The sequence below is a fragment of the Patiria miniata genome, unplaced genomic scaffold, assembly GCF_015706575.1.
Source record: "Patiria miniata isolate m_02_andy unplaced genomic scaffold, ASM1570657v1 HiC_scaffold_7, whole genome shotgun sequence".
Lineage (NCBI taxonomy): Eukaryota > Metazoa > Echinodermata > Asteroidea > Valvatida > Asterinidae > Patiria > Patiria miniata.
Window position 1 is genome coordinate 12,296,203 of NW_024037074.1, and position 16,710 is coordinate 12,312,912.

Consider the following 16,710-nt stretch of genomic DNA (forward strand, 5'->3'; position numbering starts at 1 on the left):
AGAATCCCCGTTCCTGAAAATCCCAGGCGATCTTGCAAAACTATATTGGTGTCGCTGTTCCCTTAAATTATACCCAACTTCCGACGCCAAAATTAAGCCTTTCCTCCTTGAACAAGTTTCACAATTTAATAGGGTATCAAATAATTCCTTCAATGATTATTTCTCAACTTTGATTTCTATGCAGTGGATATGAAAGTAATCTGACAATCAGGCCTAAAACAAACTAAACTATCCTCTAGTCCAAATGACAAGAACTCTCTCAATTTGGGAACCCATTGCAGGATAGAAAGTGCGCTCTCTATCACCTATGACACTCCACCTTTACTGTTTTACTTTTCGGTCCAAACGAAATGGGCCGAGTGTTGTGTTATATCCAACAAAAATGCAGTGTTTATTTTTCTTTCAAGACAGCATTCAATTTCCATCCTGACAGGGAAAAATTTGATCATCAATTGGCCGATATTCTAACTTTAGAGTAATTACAAATAAAGTTATAGGCAAAACACGAACAAAAAAAGATAAAAATAAACGAAACGACATATAGTATACAGTGTATCGTTCACTATCGTACAATTTATTGGCCAAAATAAGAAGTCATATTCAGAAAAGGAGGAAAAACAGAATAAATATTTAGGAGAATGCAACAAAAATACTTTTAAAAATGTCAAAAAGGGACAATTATCGCTTAACCTAATTTGGCTATAATTAATGAATCATTTCATTAATTCTTTGACAATATCATAAGTGTGAGGTCAGATAAAAGTCACCAAATTGATTTCCAAAAAGTCATTAAATGCACATACTGTTACATGCCTCCATTTGAATACACAGAAATAATGTGACAATGGGACACCATATTGGTCTGGTATTCAGACTTCTTTGAAGAGTATCATACATATTCTGTCAGTATGTACTCCTTTAATGGTCTGGTACTCTGGCCAACTTTGATGGGCCCGTATCATAATAATAATAATAATAATAACACGATTTATAGCGCGCATTTTTAACTTCACTTTAAAACTTACAGAACCAAATATGAAAAAGTTTTCTTTCAGATCCCTCATATCTAAAAAACTGTTGTGTACAATCTGGATCTCAGAAAACTGGAGCATCTGAAGCATAGTTTGTGTGAATGGATTGGCGAACAGCGCCATCCACATTCCGGCCATCAACCCCCTCTATTTCTCTAACCCCGCCCCTCTATCTAGCAAACTGGCGTTTGTCTTTGCTACCGCCGATGTGCTTGTAGATCTTGGTCTTCTGTGCCATCTTCTGGCTCAGTTGAGCAGGGGTGAACCCCGTTCTCTTCTTCTGCATTCTCTTGCTGGCGTGGACGCCTTGAGGAGCAAGAATTAAGGAAAAACAAAATCTTGCTTCTTGGATATTTCCGCTCATCTTCATAAGGGACTCAGAGCACAAGTACCCTTCAACGGTAACAAAGGGAGAGTTGAGCGAGACCACTTGGAGGGACATTCAAATGCATTGCTAACGATGCGCGACGCTCATGCCAAGATGCAAGACACTCAGAATAAAAAGTGTGCGCACTTTGTGCCAAATGCACGTAAAAAAATGCGTGCACGCAGTGTGTCCTTTCCACTGGAGTAATAAAAGCGTTATCTGCTGTTCGTGCACGTAGTTCGTACACCGATTCGTTAGGCCCCGCCCCATGATGTTTTGACCAATCACAGCTGTGACTGTATAACAAAACCTCCAATTTGACTTTATAACAAAATGTCCAATGAAAGTCCATACTTGACTACGGCTAGCAGCCACACACTTGGTCTATGGTATGTGGCTTCAGCCGCTTCCATAGTCACATGTGTACTTGCAGAGCCATAGCCACAGCCGAAGATCTGATAAAAAGGATACTGAGGTCGACGCCCGGAGGAACTTTGAAGCCGAAGGACTTGGCGACCTGCTTCAGGTCCAGGGTGTTGATGTCGTAGATCTGCTTGAGGCTGTGCGAGTCGTAGGACCTGACGTAACCCTTGTACGCCTCCTGGCCCGACCGGTGCAGGTAGTAATTCTTCTCGATCAACTTCTCAAGCTGGAAGAAAGCAAACAAGTGATTTTTGTTACTTTTGGCCGCAACTTAAATGTAGTTGATGTGATTCATATTTCACTAGGCTTCGTGGTTTACTGCTGAATTCCGTTGAATTTGGAAGGTTTTTTTTAAAATTTATTTATGATTATTCAGCGATTGGCCGGGATAGCCCACAAAAGTCTTTCGACTTATTTCTGGGGGGGGGGGGGGGGGGTTCCCTTGGTAGAAGATGTGCAAGGAAATTACAGTTTTAGTGGTGGGAGGAAAACCCCAGAATGATATTCTAGAGCAAACCCACGGAATCAGGCAGGGACTGAAAAACCAATCAATATGGCAGGATTTCTCAATCTTGCTAGCATCAAGTCGTCGGAAATCACCAAAAACTACCATTTCCTATTCAAGAAGAATGTTTACTTTGCTAAAAATCTCTGATGTTTTTTACAGGTTTCATTGTTCATATTTATAACTTTGGATGATGTTCCAATGTTAACTTGTATCAATATCAATATGCAAACATTATAAGTTGATGACATTTGATCTTGAATACATTATGTGTGTTCTATAGTTCTATGAAATGACAATGAATAGTCTTCATGAAGGCTTGTGATTGACCTCCCGATAATAACTCTTTGTCAAATAACCTATCTTGAAAAACGGTGGCAGCGGTGGGATTACATTCGCTAGATATTATTTTTACCCCTAAAAATGTTACTAAATCCTCAACAATGCATCACTGTGAAGAAACCTCAGGTAAAAGTTCCTTGACTCTGCCGTCCTCAATCCTACAAAATCCTCCAAAACATCCTGTGCGATGGAAACATTCTGTAGGATTTTGAAAGATCTGGTGGGATCGGGAATAGTATGGATGCATACCTGAGACTGTATGTCGGCAATCTTGGTCCAGGAGAACTCAAACTCGTTGAGGGGCACCCTGGCTTGCTTGAGATACCTCAGGAAGCCCAGCTCCTGGGGTCTTAGGATGAGGAGGGCGTGACCTCTGCCCTCTAACCCCCTGGCTGTCCGGCCCACTCGGTGGATGTATTCCTGGACAGGAAAAGATACTTGAACTTATGATCTCATTCTAACAAATTATTCTTGCAACCTGGGATATGTGCAAAAAAATAGTAGAAATTTCTGGGAAACAGACAACCAGGGTAACTTTGAAAATACTTTGCAAAATACAAGGCTTCAAGTTCTTGGCGATGTTAAACAGACAATATCACTGGGCAAACTGGTTTACAGAGATGGAAATTTACTGAGAACCAGTCCCGTGCATTATGAAGCACATATTTTATCTGGTAACCTGCTCTGACTGAGCAAAATTACTGACGTATGACACTGTAAACTTACCATAGAAAAAAAAATACACTGGAAAAATCAGCAGATTCACTGTGTATTGAAGCAAAGTGACTTTAAAAAGCTTAAGTTACATCACCATTAAGCTCAGCAGACATGCATGTTGCCGCACGGTAGGAGTTAGTTTCTCCACAATTTCTTACAAGGTGTGTGCGCATACATGTACATTCCATCAGATCCTAAAAATGTCGTCTTTAATTTGTAAGCTCAGGAGGTAGTTTTAGGTGGCTGTCCAACGTTTTTGTCTAATTCTGAAGTTTGTAGGTTTCCATGGCAACAGCATGACAACAGCACGGGAACAGTAGACTACAAACTGGGTCCAGCCGGGCACAGCTTGTACATGTATGAGGTTACGATGTTCTCATTCCACATTTTAGCCACATTTGGGCAGACGCAGTCTGCACAGACTTTTTAAGCTGAAATCTTGCTGCTTTGTCGACTGTTCCGGTGTTCCGAAAAGATCAGAATGATCATGAATGATTTACAAATTACATAAAAGTACGAGACAGCTTTTTGCGAAGATTATATGGGGCTTTCATGACGATTCAGTGATTGACGAATGAATTGATTGAAGTTTGAACTTGTCAGGAATGATCCTGCATGATTGAGGAGAAGGCGGAACCCATTACCAATGCTTTTTCTGTTAACTTTCCATCCACTAATTGCTTTCTCATCGGATATGGACCATCTGGCTCAATATTTCCTGTCAGCAATGCTGGTCGCATTAATTACTACCAAACTATAGACCATTAGTGGACTCACTTTTTCTAATTCTTACAACCTCCTGGTTAAGTTTGGAGAGCCTGGAACAGTTAAGGTTAATTATTTTATCAGCATTTCTTCATCATTTATTTGTTTTTTCCCATTCACTGATGTTTTACGTAGAGTTGCCATGACAACTACATAGACGATGGCACCATCCCGCAAGTATACTATGCAGTGCCAGGCGCAATTCCTTATTCCGTATGTAATAAATGACTATGTTTAGCCAACTGTTTGTCAACAACATGACGTCGGCCAAATGGATGAAGACAAAGCTATCCGCAGTGACTAGGCGATCGGGCTGTACAATAAAAGCCGACATGATCACGCATGGAATCCACGTTACGATTAACGTCCCCGTTATGATAATGACGGTCGTTCCAAGTCTCTTGTTCATGCGGTGCGATCTTCTGTGTCCATCCTCGCTTGCACTCTCCAGATTTTCCTGGGCAATACGCCGGGTGTGCTGAACAGCTATCGCCGTCATGAGCGCGTACAGGACAAAAATTGACACCAGTATTAACAGAACACTGATTATTGACACGTACGGTCTCCAGTCGTAGTTCCAAACGCACAGGTGAGGCGCAACTGGCCTCACGAATTTCGGACTGTAAATCCCGTACAGGCCAGTACAAAACGTGATCATAACAGCCCAAGTTACGCACACTGTTAGCTTCGCTCGGAACGCGGTTAACAATGCCGGGTATCTCAGCGGGTGGGACACGGCGATGTAGCGATCGACCGTCAGAAGAAACAAAGAATAGATGCCCATTGCTCGCAAAGTGAACTGAACGGGGCCTGACGCGGCACAGAGAAAAGTGCCCAGCGGCCACGCTCGGATGAACTGTTCCGGTAAATGGAAGGCCCAGGCTAGGCCGTGCGCGAAATCGCAGACGGTCAGAGACGCCATGAAGATCGTAGTTGTCTGCTGGATGCTGTTGACGCGATGCAACACAAGAAGCATCAGCGGGTTCAATATCAGATTTAAGATAACCCCAAGTGTGGCCAGGACACTGACGAAAACAGCCAAGGCCCCAAGGGAGTCTGTCCCCTCCGGGGAGCCCTCCCCAACATCTGCATCTGTAGAATTGGTTGTGTAACTTCCTGTGGTCGCCATAGTTTGAAAAATCTGCAAGAATTTCTTGATCGGAGTGTTTGCTTGCCCAAAAAATCCTGAAACTTTGGACTGTTTTATGTCTGCTTTAAATCCCGTTTAAAAACATCATTATTTTCTATTCCACTGGCATAGCAAAGTAAACGTTCTTTCGGTCGGAGCCATTCATAGAGGCAGTGGTAAATGTCGCATGACAAAAAGGCTCAAATCGCCTGTCAAGAGAGGTCACTGATGACGATAGGCACAGGAAATCCAGAAAAAAAACCTGAACTTTTGAAGGCTGTCGTTCACAGCAGTCTAAATGTTGGTGATGGTGAATTCCAGCAAACAAGACTCCTTTTTCATCCAACAGCAAAACAGTGTGAGCTGGTACCTCACAAAAGAACACGGTGGGTTCCCGATCGGTGGGTTCCTGAATGCCAATAGAGGGATGGCAAAATCCGTCAACACCATTATCTCTGAAGCACATTAGGTAGTTTGATTGATGTTCAGTTTCACTGATCACTCTTCTGTCAAACGGTGCCGTCTGCCTTTTAATGGATCTGTGCATTTCCTGCCAGACTGCTTTATTAGATGGAAGGAAATCTGCGAAAGGTTGACATAAACCTGCAAATTTCCCTGGGTTGACATAAACCTGCAAATTTCCCTGATAAGTTAAACCTGTTAAATATCAGCTTGGTTTAATAGGAAAAGCAAAATTAGAACGCGAACCAAAGTAACACAAAAAACTGAACCGACGGTTGACTGAATTTCAGCAAGTGACTTGAATGTACACTCAGTATTTTATGCCACGTCCCGTTGAGTTGTTAAAAGCGTCATCTGTCACTTGAAAAATGACAGCCACGATTGGAATCATTAAAACGGATATCACTTAAGATAAAAAGGACGTCTGCCATTGGCGTCACCAGGATTTCTTCCAGAGGGGGGCAAAGCACATTTCCCCCCACAATCCCTATAATTTCCAGCATTTTCCTGATTGTTAATTTTTTGAAGGGAGGGCAGGGACATTTGCCGCCCCCACCCATTAAATTAAAAACAATGTGGTATTGCGCCTCTTTTTCTTTCTTTCTTTTGTTTTTTTTGTTTTTGCTTGTGACGCCCATGATGTCTGCTGACCTGTTGCAGACCTTAATTAAGATGGACGTGAACCAGGCTAGGGCAGAAAACTTCAAAATCTAAACATTTATTACAAATCTTAACAGTTTCATTAAAACGTAAACAGTGCAAGTAACACAGCGCAACAGTGATATTTTAACTAGTTTAGGAAACAGCAAGTTTTCGACATCATGTTTAATTAACAAGGTTAAAATATGTACTTAATAAGAAACTGAAGATGACAAAAACAAAAAATCACAATTTACCCAATTTTAGGGAACTACAAGACTAAGCAAAAACTAGGGCTTACATGCAGCAAATTTATGAACTGATACATGAAAAGGATCAGCTTCAATCGCAGGTAATTTTCATTGCATATTTTTTTAAAATTGTTTTTCTTATTGTTTCTCTTGTTTAGATTTGGTCTTGCAAGTTAAATCTTCTTTTTGCACTATGCAAAAACTCGATACTTAAAATGTCTGCAAAAATGGCTTCTCTCAGGTTATAAAAAAACAAGAACAGTTATGCGTAATAAAACTTGTTTCTGTGACTTCACAATTTGGGCGTTTCACAATGCAGTGCACCACCAAGAGTTTGCCACAGAGCGTTCATTTTTCCCAGTGCATTGTGGGAGATGGTCGACAAATTCGCAGTGTGGTGACATTTAAATTGTTAGTTTTTCTGGTCAGTACTTTCGTAAGCGTATGATTAGAGTATCTGTTCGCCCTTTTCTTTTCTCTTTATCAATATGGTGATTTGTGTAAGGCGACAGAACGCTACGCCCCAATCTAGCTGAAGTTGTCTACTGACACTCATTCAAATGGGCCATGTTTTGTCGACCGTAAACTTGAAAAATGGACTCTCCATGGAAAATTCTTGGTAGCACACTGCATTGCGAATCGCCCGAATTCACAGGAACTTCAGTTTCTTATTAACTTGAACTGTAATCTAAAATGACTAACATCTTCTTTGAAATTGGAGCTGTCCATGTCCACATAATTTCAATTATGGACAACACATTTATTTGTATGAATATTATATCTAAATGCTGATATTACATTTCTTCATTGACTGAAAAATAAACTAAAATATTGTTCTCCAAGCCTATTTCTACGGCCGTGGTCCCCGGCACAAATGGCTTAGCCAGGCAGACAATATGAGATGAATTGTCTGGCGTAAATCGCGGTTGCGCAGGTAGTAGATGATAACGTTTAGCCACGTGTTGGCTAGGAGAAAATCGTCCGTCAGGTTTACCAATAGGAAAATCCGGTAACCCGCAAAATCTGTTTCGGGGATCAGTGTCGACAAGATGATGACTGTGGGTAACCAGGATACCATCAGTGTACCAGTGATGATGACGACAGTCGTGGTTGACCGTGTGCTGACGTTTTGTGGGATTTGCCCCATCGCCTGCCCATTACCGACTTGGTTGTCGGTGGCAATGCGCCGGGCGTGCCGACGTGCTATCATTAAAATATGCACATATAGGAACGACACGACCAATAAAACAGACAGCATAGTAACGATGGATACATACTGCCTCCAGTCACTTTCCCAAATGCATAACTTGAGGGGGCCACTCTCGAGGATGTACTTCGGGTGGTAGATCCCGTAGACAGTAATGCAGATCGCAGTTACGGCGGCCCAGGTGGAGCAGACGATGACCTTTGACCTAAACACAGTCATCAGGGTGGGGTACCGGAGTGGACGGGAAACCGCGATGTAGCGGTTCACGGTTAGCAAGAGAAGTGAAAACACGCCCATCGCGCGGGTCGTGAACATCATCACGCCGGTCGCGGCGCAGAGAAACCCTCCCAACGGCCAGGCTCCCAGGAACAGCTCCGGTAATTCGAGAAGCCAGACCAACCCCGAGCCTAGGTCAGACGCGGTCAGGGACACCATGAAGATTTTGGTCGTGGGCTGAATGCTGGTGACGCGATGCAAGACCAACAGCATGAGTGGATTCAGTAGAAAGTTCAAAGCAAGTCCTAGCGTGGCGAAGGTGCACACGACAACCGCTAATGCTGTTTGTGAACTCTCACTATCATCTGCCTTTCCGGTGGTTAAGTTGTTTGTTCCTTGCGTTACAGTCCACGCCATTGCTCTTAATAGCCGAGTCTATGATGGTTGGCAAAATAAGTGTAGCAAGCGTTATTGTTGCTTTTTAAGGCCTTATCAATGCTCATCACCTCGTACATAGAAGCTATAACTCAAAATGGAGTCTCAGGACCTACAGAACACTTCAAATAAAGCCAGTCATGTGTTTGTGGAACAACAGATGTGCAACCGTGAAAGATTTGAGTGAACGCTAAACTCACTCGACTCCCTCCTTAATTGTTGCTTGACTTTCGTTTTGCATTTCCAATTAATATTTGCTGACAGACTTTATCCTCCCTCGCTCTTTGAACACATCAATCTCAGTTATCACTTTAAAGCCAAAATATTTACTGATTCTGTCAGACCTCTTCGGAATTGACATGCACCTCACATAAATCTCTGAGAATGTGGGTGACAATTCTTGGTTGCCAAGTTATCTTGTCTCTGCTCCTAAGCCTGCGTATGAAGAGACGTTTGATTAGGCCACCGCCTGCAATGTTCACCAATCAGGTTTAAAGACCATCTACCAATATAGGTCGTCCAATGATTCACGGTTACCATGGATACCGTTCAACGGCCATCACTTGTGGGTAGATTAAAGTCAAATAAAAGTTGATCATTTCTAAAATTTCAGCCGAGAAGTACATAGAACATACCCGATTTAAGTTTCACACTGTCTGAATTTGCAACTTTTAATGACATGCAAAGCAAATAAGAGTGTTGTGCACGCAAGAGAGAATAAAGGGTCGTGATATGGGAAAGGCACGGTAGTGCTTTGTTAAAATCACAGAATTGGGTTTTGTTAAAATGCAATATTCTGACACCACTTTTCTTCACCATATACAATCTTGGTGATGGTCAGTCATTGCAAATTTGTTGAAAACCCTGTCAGGGTAAGGGTTAATGGTTCAGTTTTAACTTACCATGTTTAACTAACTAGGTATTGGTTTCGTTTTAACAAACCTGATTTAACTAACTAGTGACTAATTTTGGGTCATCCGGCAGGTCAAACTGCATGATCAAATCCACCTCCTACTATGTCCAGTTAATGTATCAACCCCAGTTAAACTAACCAGTTACTAATCTTGGGGTCATCCAGCAGGTCAAACTGTATGATCCAATCCACTTCCCATCATATGTCCGGTTAATGCACCAGCTTTAACTTGCCCAGTTCATTTAACTAACTAGTTACTAACCTTGGGGTCATCCGGCGGGTCAAACTGCACGATCCAATCGACCTCTGGTATGTCCAGTCCCCTAGCGGCCACATCCGTGCAAAGCAAGATGCCTTTATCCGCGTTGCAAAACTTGAAGAAGGTCTGTGTTCTCTTGGTCTGCTTCTGCTTTCCCTGTAAGAGACGAGAACGTTTCTTAAAAAGAATCCCATTTCTTGCAGAACAAAAATCACCAGCTTACCCGGGTGAGACTCGAACCCATGACCTCCCGCTTACTAGCGCAGACGTCCTACTACTCAACCACCGAGTTTGCCTGGGTTAGCTTGGAGTAAGTGTATCTCACCAAGTCTGACAAAATGTTGTTTGCTTTTTCCCAGGTTAGCTGAACTGCTAATGTTACTAGCATCATGATTTTGGGGGTGATCCCTGGCTACATGGCATATACAGGTTTATGGCTTCTGTCTAACGCCCTTGAACAAAGACATTGACAAAACGGGAATCGCCAACATAGGGCTGGATAGCTCAGTTGGTAGAGCACCGGAACGACAATCCAGAAGTCGCAAGTTCGAACCCCGCTCCAATCAATTTCTTTGTTCAAACTCGCATACAAAAATTGTGAAATTTTGGAAATGAGTCACTTGATAGGAAAAATTCAACAATAAGCAAATATTAACGATAATTATAATTTCGTACTTTGAGGAAAACTTACATGAATAGCCATGACCGGCAGGTCGATGTAGTTGAGCAACTCGCTGTGATACTTGACCGACATACAAGACGAGAAGAAGACCATGAGCTTCTTGTTCCGATTCTTCTTCAAGAAGGTGAAGAGGAGGAGGAAACGCTTCTCCGACGGACACACCACGTAACCCTTCAGGATGGAAGTGCATTTCCACAAAAATAAATAACTTTTCAAAGTATTTTTTGAAACTCGCCTGATTCCTCCAAAATCCATGACTATGCATGAACCCAATGACAAAGTCTTTGAATGATATCTTTCAAAAGGGGGCATCAAGACTATTGTCCATCAAAAGTTGTTGGGCTCTACCTTCCTCAATCCTACAAAATCCTTTTTTTTTTTAAAGCCTGTCAGATTTTGAAGGATTTGGGAGGGTCAGGGATAATGGTCAATTTTTTTTACAGGATAAAATGGCAACTGTCTTTAAATCATTTCAAAGTCTGCGCACTTTTTTTTCCTTGTTCAAAATTTTACATTTTTGATTGCTTTATCACTTTTTTTCTGTTTTTACCTTTTTTCATTACTTGCAAAAGTAAATGCTGAAGAAATATAAACATCATGACTGATAACATGATAAAATGGGATTGTTTTAAGAGTCTTGGATACTGGGTGACCGATTGTTGAAAAGAAAAAAAAATGAATTGAACTGACCTGTTCTAAGCCTTCCACAGTCGCAGCTAATTTGTCATCATCAACACCGACATAGATTGGTTCTTTCTTCATAGATAATCTTGCTAGATCTTCGGTTTTCCTCGTCTGGGTTGCAGAGAACAGCATGGTCTGTCGTCTCTCTGAATAAATAATAAATTAAGAAATCACAAGTCACTTTAACTGTGTTTTTTTTTACCCAAATCCTCCAAAATCCTCTTTGCAAAATGGAGGATTTTGCAGGATTAAGGCTATATGGCAAAAATGTGTGGCTGATTTTGGAGGATGCACTGTGTCAAGGTCTTGGGCCAGACCTTGTGTTGTTTATGCTCAGCCGTGCATAAAGTTAGGCCTAGATTATATTTGAAATCCTCCACACTGCTCCAGGATGTCACTGGCTCTGCCTCAACATATTGACAGTGATTGCTGGAGGATTTTGCATTCAAAAAATACACATTCGAGAAATAATGGATGGTTTTGGAGGATTGAGGCTGTATGCAATTTTCACATGGAGGCAGTTGGAGGATTTTGCAGGATTGAGGATGCATCCTAGCAAAAATATCTAGGAAGTTAGAGTTAATCAAAGACAGTTGACTGAATAAGGAATTTTTCTGCAACAACAGGCAGCAAGACAAAGGGATAGACTTACTTGGGAGGAGACGCACGATCTGCTTCATCTCCGGCTCAAAGCCTACCTCCAAGATACGATCCGCCTCATCGATGATCAGACACTGGAGGTTCTTGTACATGAACGACTCCGTGTTCTGAAACAAATACAAAGAGGAGTAGCCATTTTCAATGAAGATCGTCGTTACAATTTCAACCGTGATCTCTCGAATCGTTTGAAATCAGATGCACATATGTGACCCTCCAACACAAAACCAGTCACTTGGACCAAATTTTTGAAAACTTGGATTTTAGGCTCATTGGAAAGGACACTGAATAAGCTTTCCAATGATGTATAGAATATGGGAATCTGACAAAATCTGATGGAGTTATAGGTATTTCCTGTTCCCAATTTTCGGGCCTAAGAAAGTTTGAAAAATCTGTCGTAAATTGTCTTTAAGTTTCCCAAATGACCTCCTTACCTGGGACCAATTCACGGCGCTGCTTAACAGTTAGCAGAAAAGTTGTGTTTTGCATAGCAGAAAAATTTGCTAACCTTAAGCACTATTTCACGGCGTGGACGTGCTAACGGTCGCGCGCGTGCGCATGGAGATTTCTATTGTTACGTCACTACGTTAAGCAAATTTTTCCTCTAAAGTAAGCGTGCCTTTTGCTGTGCTTATGCTTACGGTCTCCATGAAATAGACGGAGGCTCTGTTAGCATAAAATCGTGTGCTTAGCAGCGCCGTGAAATTGGGCCCAGGTTACATGGAGGGCAACATATGGCCTAAAATTGCAGCTTAACTACGCGAGAAGAAAACTGTATGGAAACGAAACTTGTTGAAGATAAAGAACTAAAACAAAGAAAGATTGAAATAATCTTCTTCACCTGTAAGTGATCCAGTAACCTCCCAGGGGTAGCCACCACCACGTTGACTCCTTTAGCCAGTTTCTTGGCCTCGGCCGTCCGGCAGGTGCCGCCCATCACCAGGCCGAAGGTGTGGTAGTGATGTTTGAGGACCTCCTTGAGAACACTGTAGGTCTGCATGGCTAACTCTCTAGTTGGGGACAGTATGATGACTCCCGTACCTAATCAATCGAAAAATTAACCCTTGTGAGGACTTCAGTTTTGACTTGTGAGGACTTTTGAGGGACTTGTGAAAGACTTGTGAGGACTTGTGACCGACTTTGAGGACTTATTTTTTTTAGGTTTCAGGATTTAGGATTGACTAGTGCCTTGAGGGGACTTGTAATTGACCTGTGAGGACTTGTGAAGACTTGTGAGGACTTGTGAAAGACTTGTTAAGGACTTGTTAGAGACTTGTGAGGACTTATTTTTTACGTTTTAGGTCTTAGGATTGACTAGTGCCTTGTGGGGACTTGTAATTGACCTGTGAGGACTTGTGAAGACTTGTGAGGACTTGTGACTGACTTGTGAGGACTTGAGCTGAGAGGAGTTGTGATGGACTTTTGACAAGGTTATTGACTTCTAAGGACTTGTGAGGACTTGTTATTGTTGTACGTTTTCAGGACTTTGGATTGACTAGTGCCTGGTGGGGACCTGTAATTGACCTGTGAGGACTTGTGAGGACATGTGACTGACTTACTATGACTTGTGAGGACTTGTGATTGACTTGTGAGAATTTACTTGTGATTGACTTATGAATGACTTGTGAGGACTTGTGATTGACTTGTGAGGACTTGTGATTGACTTGTGAGGACTTGTGATTGACTTTTCTTTTTGTACTGCCCCAAAGTAATTTAGATTTTCATACCGTAACTGCTGTTTTAACACAATATGCTAGAATTCTGAAAACAGCCCCAAATAGAAGACAAAGTGGGTACAACTAAATCATTCATCTAATTTAAACGACAATATTCAAAATAATACCAGAAGTAGAAAAAAAACACTGAAATCTCCACCAAATAAAAAGGAGTGCCTTACCATTCCTGGGCATGAATTTGAGTTTGTAGATGAGCTCGATGGCTGGGATGAGGAAAGCAAGCGTCTTACCGCTGCCGGTCTTGGCTGCCGCAAGCAGGTCCCTGATTGGTGGAAACCAAAAACAGGGAGTGATCTTATTGGTTGAAAAGTATCAGGTGACATTGTACAAAACAGAAAAGCACCCGAACTTGCTGATCAATGTTAAAGATTTGTCAAGCAATTGTTGAAAACGAGCCCAAAAAATGACACGTTGATTGTGACTGATTCTTAGCCGATTTTGCTGAACAGGTACGTTCGCTAAGCAAATTTGTTTTCTGCTTACCAAATTTTTTTTAGCTATTTTTTTTGTTTTTGATAAGCTACTAAAGTAGACTATCTTCAATTAATTGGGTACCTGATTACATCGTTGATTCTTGCCAAAACTGTTGCTTACCAAGTATATTTGCTAAGCAATTTTTTTGGCAAACCAATACTTTTTTCTGCTCAGCAGTTCCAGTAGACTTACCTGCCGTCCAAGAGGTATGGAATGGCCCTGTGCTGGATCTCGGTCATGTGGGTGAAGCCCATGTCCTGAATGCCCTGCAGCGTCAGGTCCGACACTTTACCCTCCAAACACTTGAAACTGGTGTCCGTCAGGATGGTGCTTGTGCCTGGCACTACATGGAATGTCAACCAAAACAATCTTCATTATTAAATCCAACAAGGTCCAACGTTTACTTTCTGCTCAATCCAACAGAATCCAACTGTGCCTGATTTTCAGTTGTCTGCTGGATCCAACAGAGTCCGATTTAGCGTTATTTATCAGTACCCAACAGAATCCGACTCAGAATATGTACATTTGTACAAGGGGTTTACTGCTCAATCCAACAGACTCCAACGGGGATATGATATAGTTGGATCCTGTTGGATTCAGCAGGGTTAGGGTTAAAGGTCAATCAAAATGGCTTTAAACTTGGAAAGCTTCCACAATCTCAATTTACATGTTATCCTCTCGCAAGTTTGTTTTTACATTGCACTTGTTTTGAGAGTTAATTAAAACTCACATGACGCTTGTGCTTCTGTCTGTTCTGTGGAACCTGCGATGTCTTCATCTTCATCTTTGTTGTTTTCTTCGTCTTCATCTTCATCTGCTTTTCTTGTCTCCTCCTTGGTCTCCGTCTTTTCCTCACCATCCTCCATGGAGTCCTCGTCTGACTCCCACTCTAAATCATCTTCATCAACGTCTTCTTCATCGTACAGTTCATCATCATCTTCCTCATCATACAGTTCATCATCATCTTCGTCTCCGGATCGGTGTTGCACATTTTCCATCTCCGTTCTGGATTTCTTCTGTTGTTTAGTTTCTCGCTTAGTTCCTTTTCTTGTCTGCTCTTGTGTGCCAAGAGGTGTGTCCTTCTCCAGAGAGTTTTCACCGTCTCCAGATATCTTCGGAAGTTTGGCTCCTGCAATAAAACAATAGAGTAATTAAAAAAAGAGTTCCATTGCTTAACATTTTAGATCAATTGAATTCCATTCACTTTGATACAAATTACAGCCGGTTTGTTTATGATGTAATTAATTGGCATAATAAAAGTAGTTTGATAAATAAGTACAAATAATGTTAACAACTAAATTTACCTGGTGTGGAATATTCTGCGACTGATTTCCTCTTCATCTTGTTCTTCTTTTGATTTAAAGAATTGTCACCTTCTTTGTTGCTAGCACTTGGTGTAGGCTTAGCTGTGGGAAAAGAAAAATTAAGTTTATAAAAGAATTTTCTGGAGAATAAAAGGAAAGAATGTAGTAGCAGACGCCACTTCTTTGGTTGTGTACAAAGTGTATGGAGTGTCGAGTACACTTTCGAAGTGGTTCCTAACAAAATTGGAAATGTTTCTCAGTCCCAGACATGCCAGATTCATGTCTTTTAACATTTTTGCAATGACTGACCGGTATCAGGATGCAACGTTCTTTCCGAATAAACATATAAATCACAACAAATGACCATCTTTCTTCATGTTTATGACATCAATGTCAATATGGGGTATAGGCCTAGAAAGTGAGTTCACTAAACTGGGACAGAGGTCATTTTCAATAAATTTTCAAGCGCCAAAAAGTTACTTTCTATTTGGTTATTTCCTCCACTTTCCCTCCTCAACTCCCACCATCTCCCTCTCCTCGATTCCTCTTTAAACTTACTTCACGGTGAATCAAACCTAAGAGGGGAGAATCTTGTTAATGCACCAGCCACCACACAAGCGTTTGTTGGCGTTGCAGGTCTGTTTGCTGTATTTAACGTATCCATTGGACATGTTGGAGTAAGACTAGTAATGTATATGTAATAAATTAAATACTCATGAGAAATTAAATGACCGCTGTCAACTGCTTGGGCAAAACAAGAACCGTCTAATCGTACGTGCGCATGTAGAGTTAACAGGTACTCAGCGGCCGGGCTCCTATCGTTGCGCGTATAACTAATCTGGGTACCAAATGTTCTGACCCACCTCCATAACTGATTCTCTCTAATTCTAAAGCTAGTCGAATTTATTTGGAATGCCGATTGTTACACTAGTTACAATACAATAGGCCTATTCACTGTACAACATTCTTTCCAAAGATGTTTTAAACCTGACGCCACTTCCGCGATTGTGCACAAAGTCTTAAAGAGTCAAGAACATTTTCAAAGTACTATTGAGTATTGTGTTAAGCAACTTAAGGGAAAGAATGTTGAAGCCTGACGCCAAAGGCAAAGCGATTGTGTACAAAGTCTATGGAGAGTCCAGAAAAGTTTTAGGTATTTCCTAACAAATAGTAGCGTCAGGTTGCAAAATACTTTGCGGTTCTTACTTACCAGTATCAGAAGTTGTTGATTGGGAGGTACTTTTTAGGGACTTATTGGCCTTCTTTTTCATCTTTTTCCGTGTCTTTCCGTTGCGATCGACGCTCGTTTCCTGAAATTCGGCCATTTTTAAATAGTCTGAGTTCCTGCTTACTTTTTTGCAGAATTTACAAGAAAGCAGACTGGGGACAAGACGGTATTGCGAAACGCTGCGCACGTGGTAAAATTTCATTCAATAGAGGGCGCGCCACATAAATAGTGGTGTCCAGCGTCAACCGGCTGCTAGCTACACTAAAAGTTCAAACTCGTTTTTG

The 16,710-nt window shown here is 41.5% G+C and overlaps 3 protein-coding genes across 3 annotated transcripts; all 3 read right to left on the reverse strand.

Moving 5' to 3' along the window:
- Positions 1-546: 546 nt before the first annotated feature.
- Positions 547-16,582, reverse strand: LOC119745710 (ATP-dependent RNA helicase HAS1-like). Its single transcript, XM_038222251.1, has 13 exons — positions 16,409-16,582; positions 15,199-15,300; positions 14,625-15,023; positions 14,087-14,237; positions 13,582-13,682; positions 12,526-12,725; positions 11,680-11,794; positions 11,034-11,173; positions 10,353-10,514; positions 9,665-9,817; positions 2,918-3,088; positions 1,870-2,047; positions 547-1,337 (listed from the first exon to the last, which is right to left on the reverse strand). The coding sequence occupies exons 1-13, from the start codon at positions 16,521-16,523 to the stop codon at positions 1,201-1,203; spliced, it is 2,124 nt and encodes a 707-aa protein (XP_038078179.1). The 5' UTR covers positions 16,524-16,582; the 3' UTR covers positions 547-1,200.
- Positions 3,895-5,837, reverse strand: LOC119745711 (beta-2 adrenergic receptor-like). Its single transcript, XM_038222253.1, has one exon. The coding sequence runs from the start codon at positions 5,277-5,279 to the stop codon at positions 4,278-4,280; it is 1,002 nt and encodes a 333-aa protein (XP_038078181.1). The 5' UTR covers positions 5,280-5,837; the 3' UTR covers positions 3,895-4,277.
- Positions 7,101-8,493, reverse strand: LOC119745712 (adenosine receptor A2b-like). The gene has a single exon (XM_038222254.1). The coding sequence runs from the start codon at positions 8,469-8,471 to the stop codon at positions 7,482-7,484; it is 990 nt and encodes a 329-aa protein (XP_038078182.1). The 5' UTR covers positions 8,472-8,493; the 3' UTR covers positions 7,101-7,481.
- Positions 16,583-16,710: the final 128 nt, after the last annotated feature.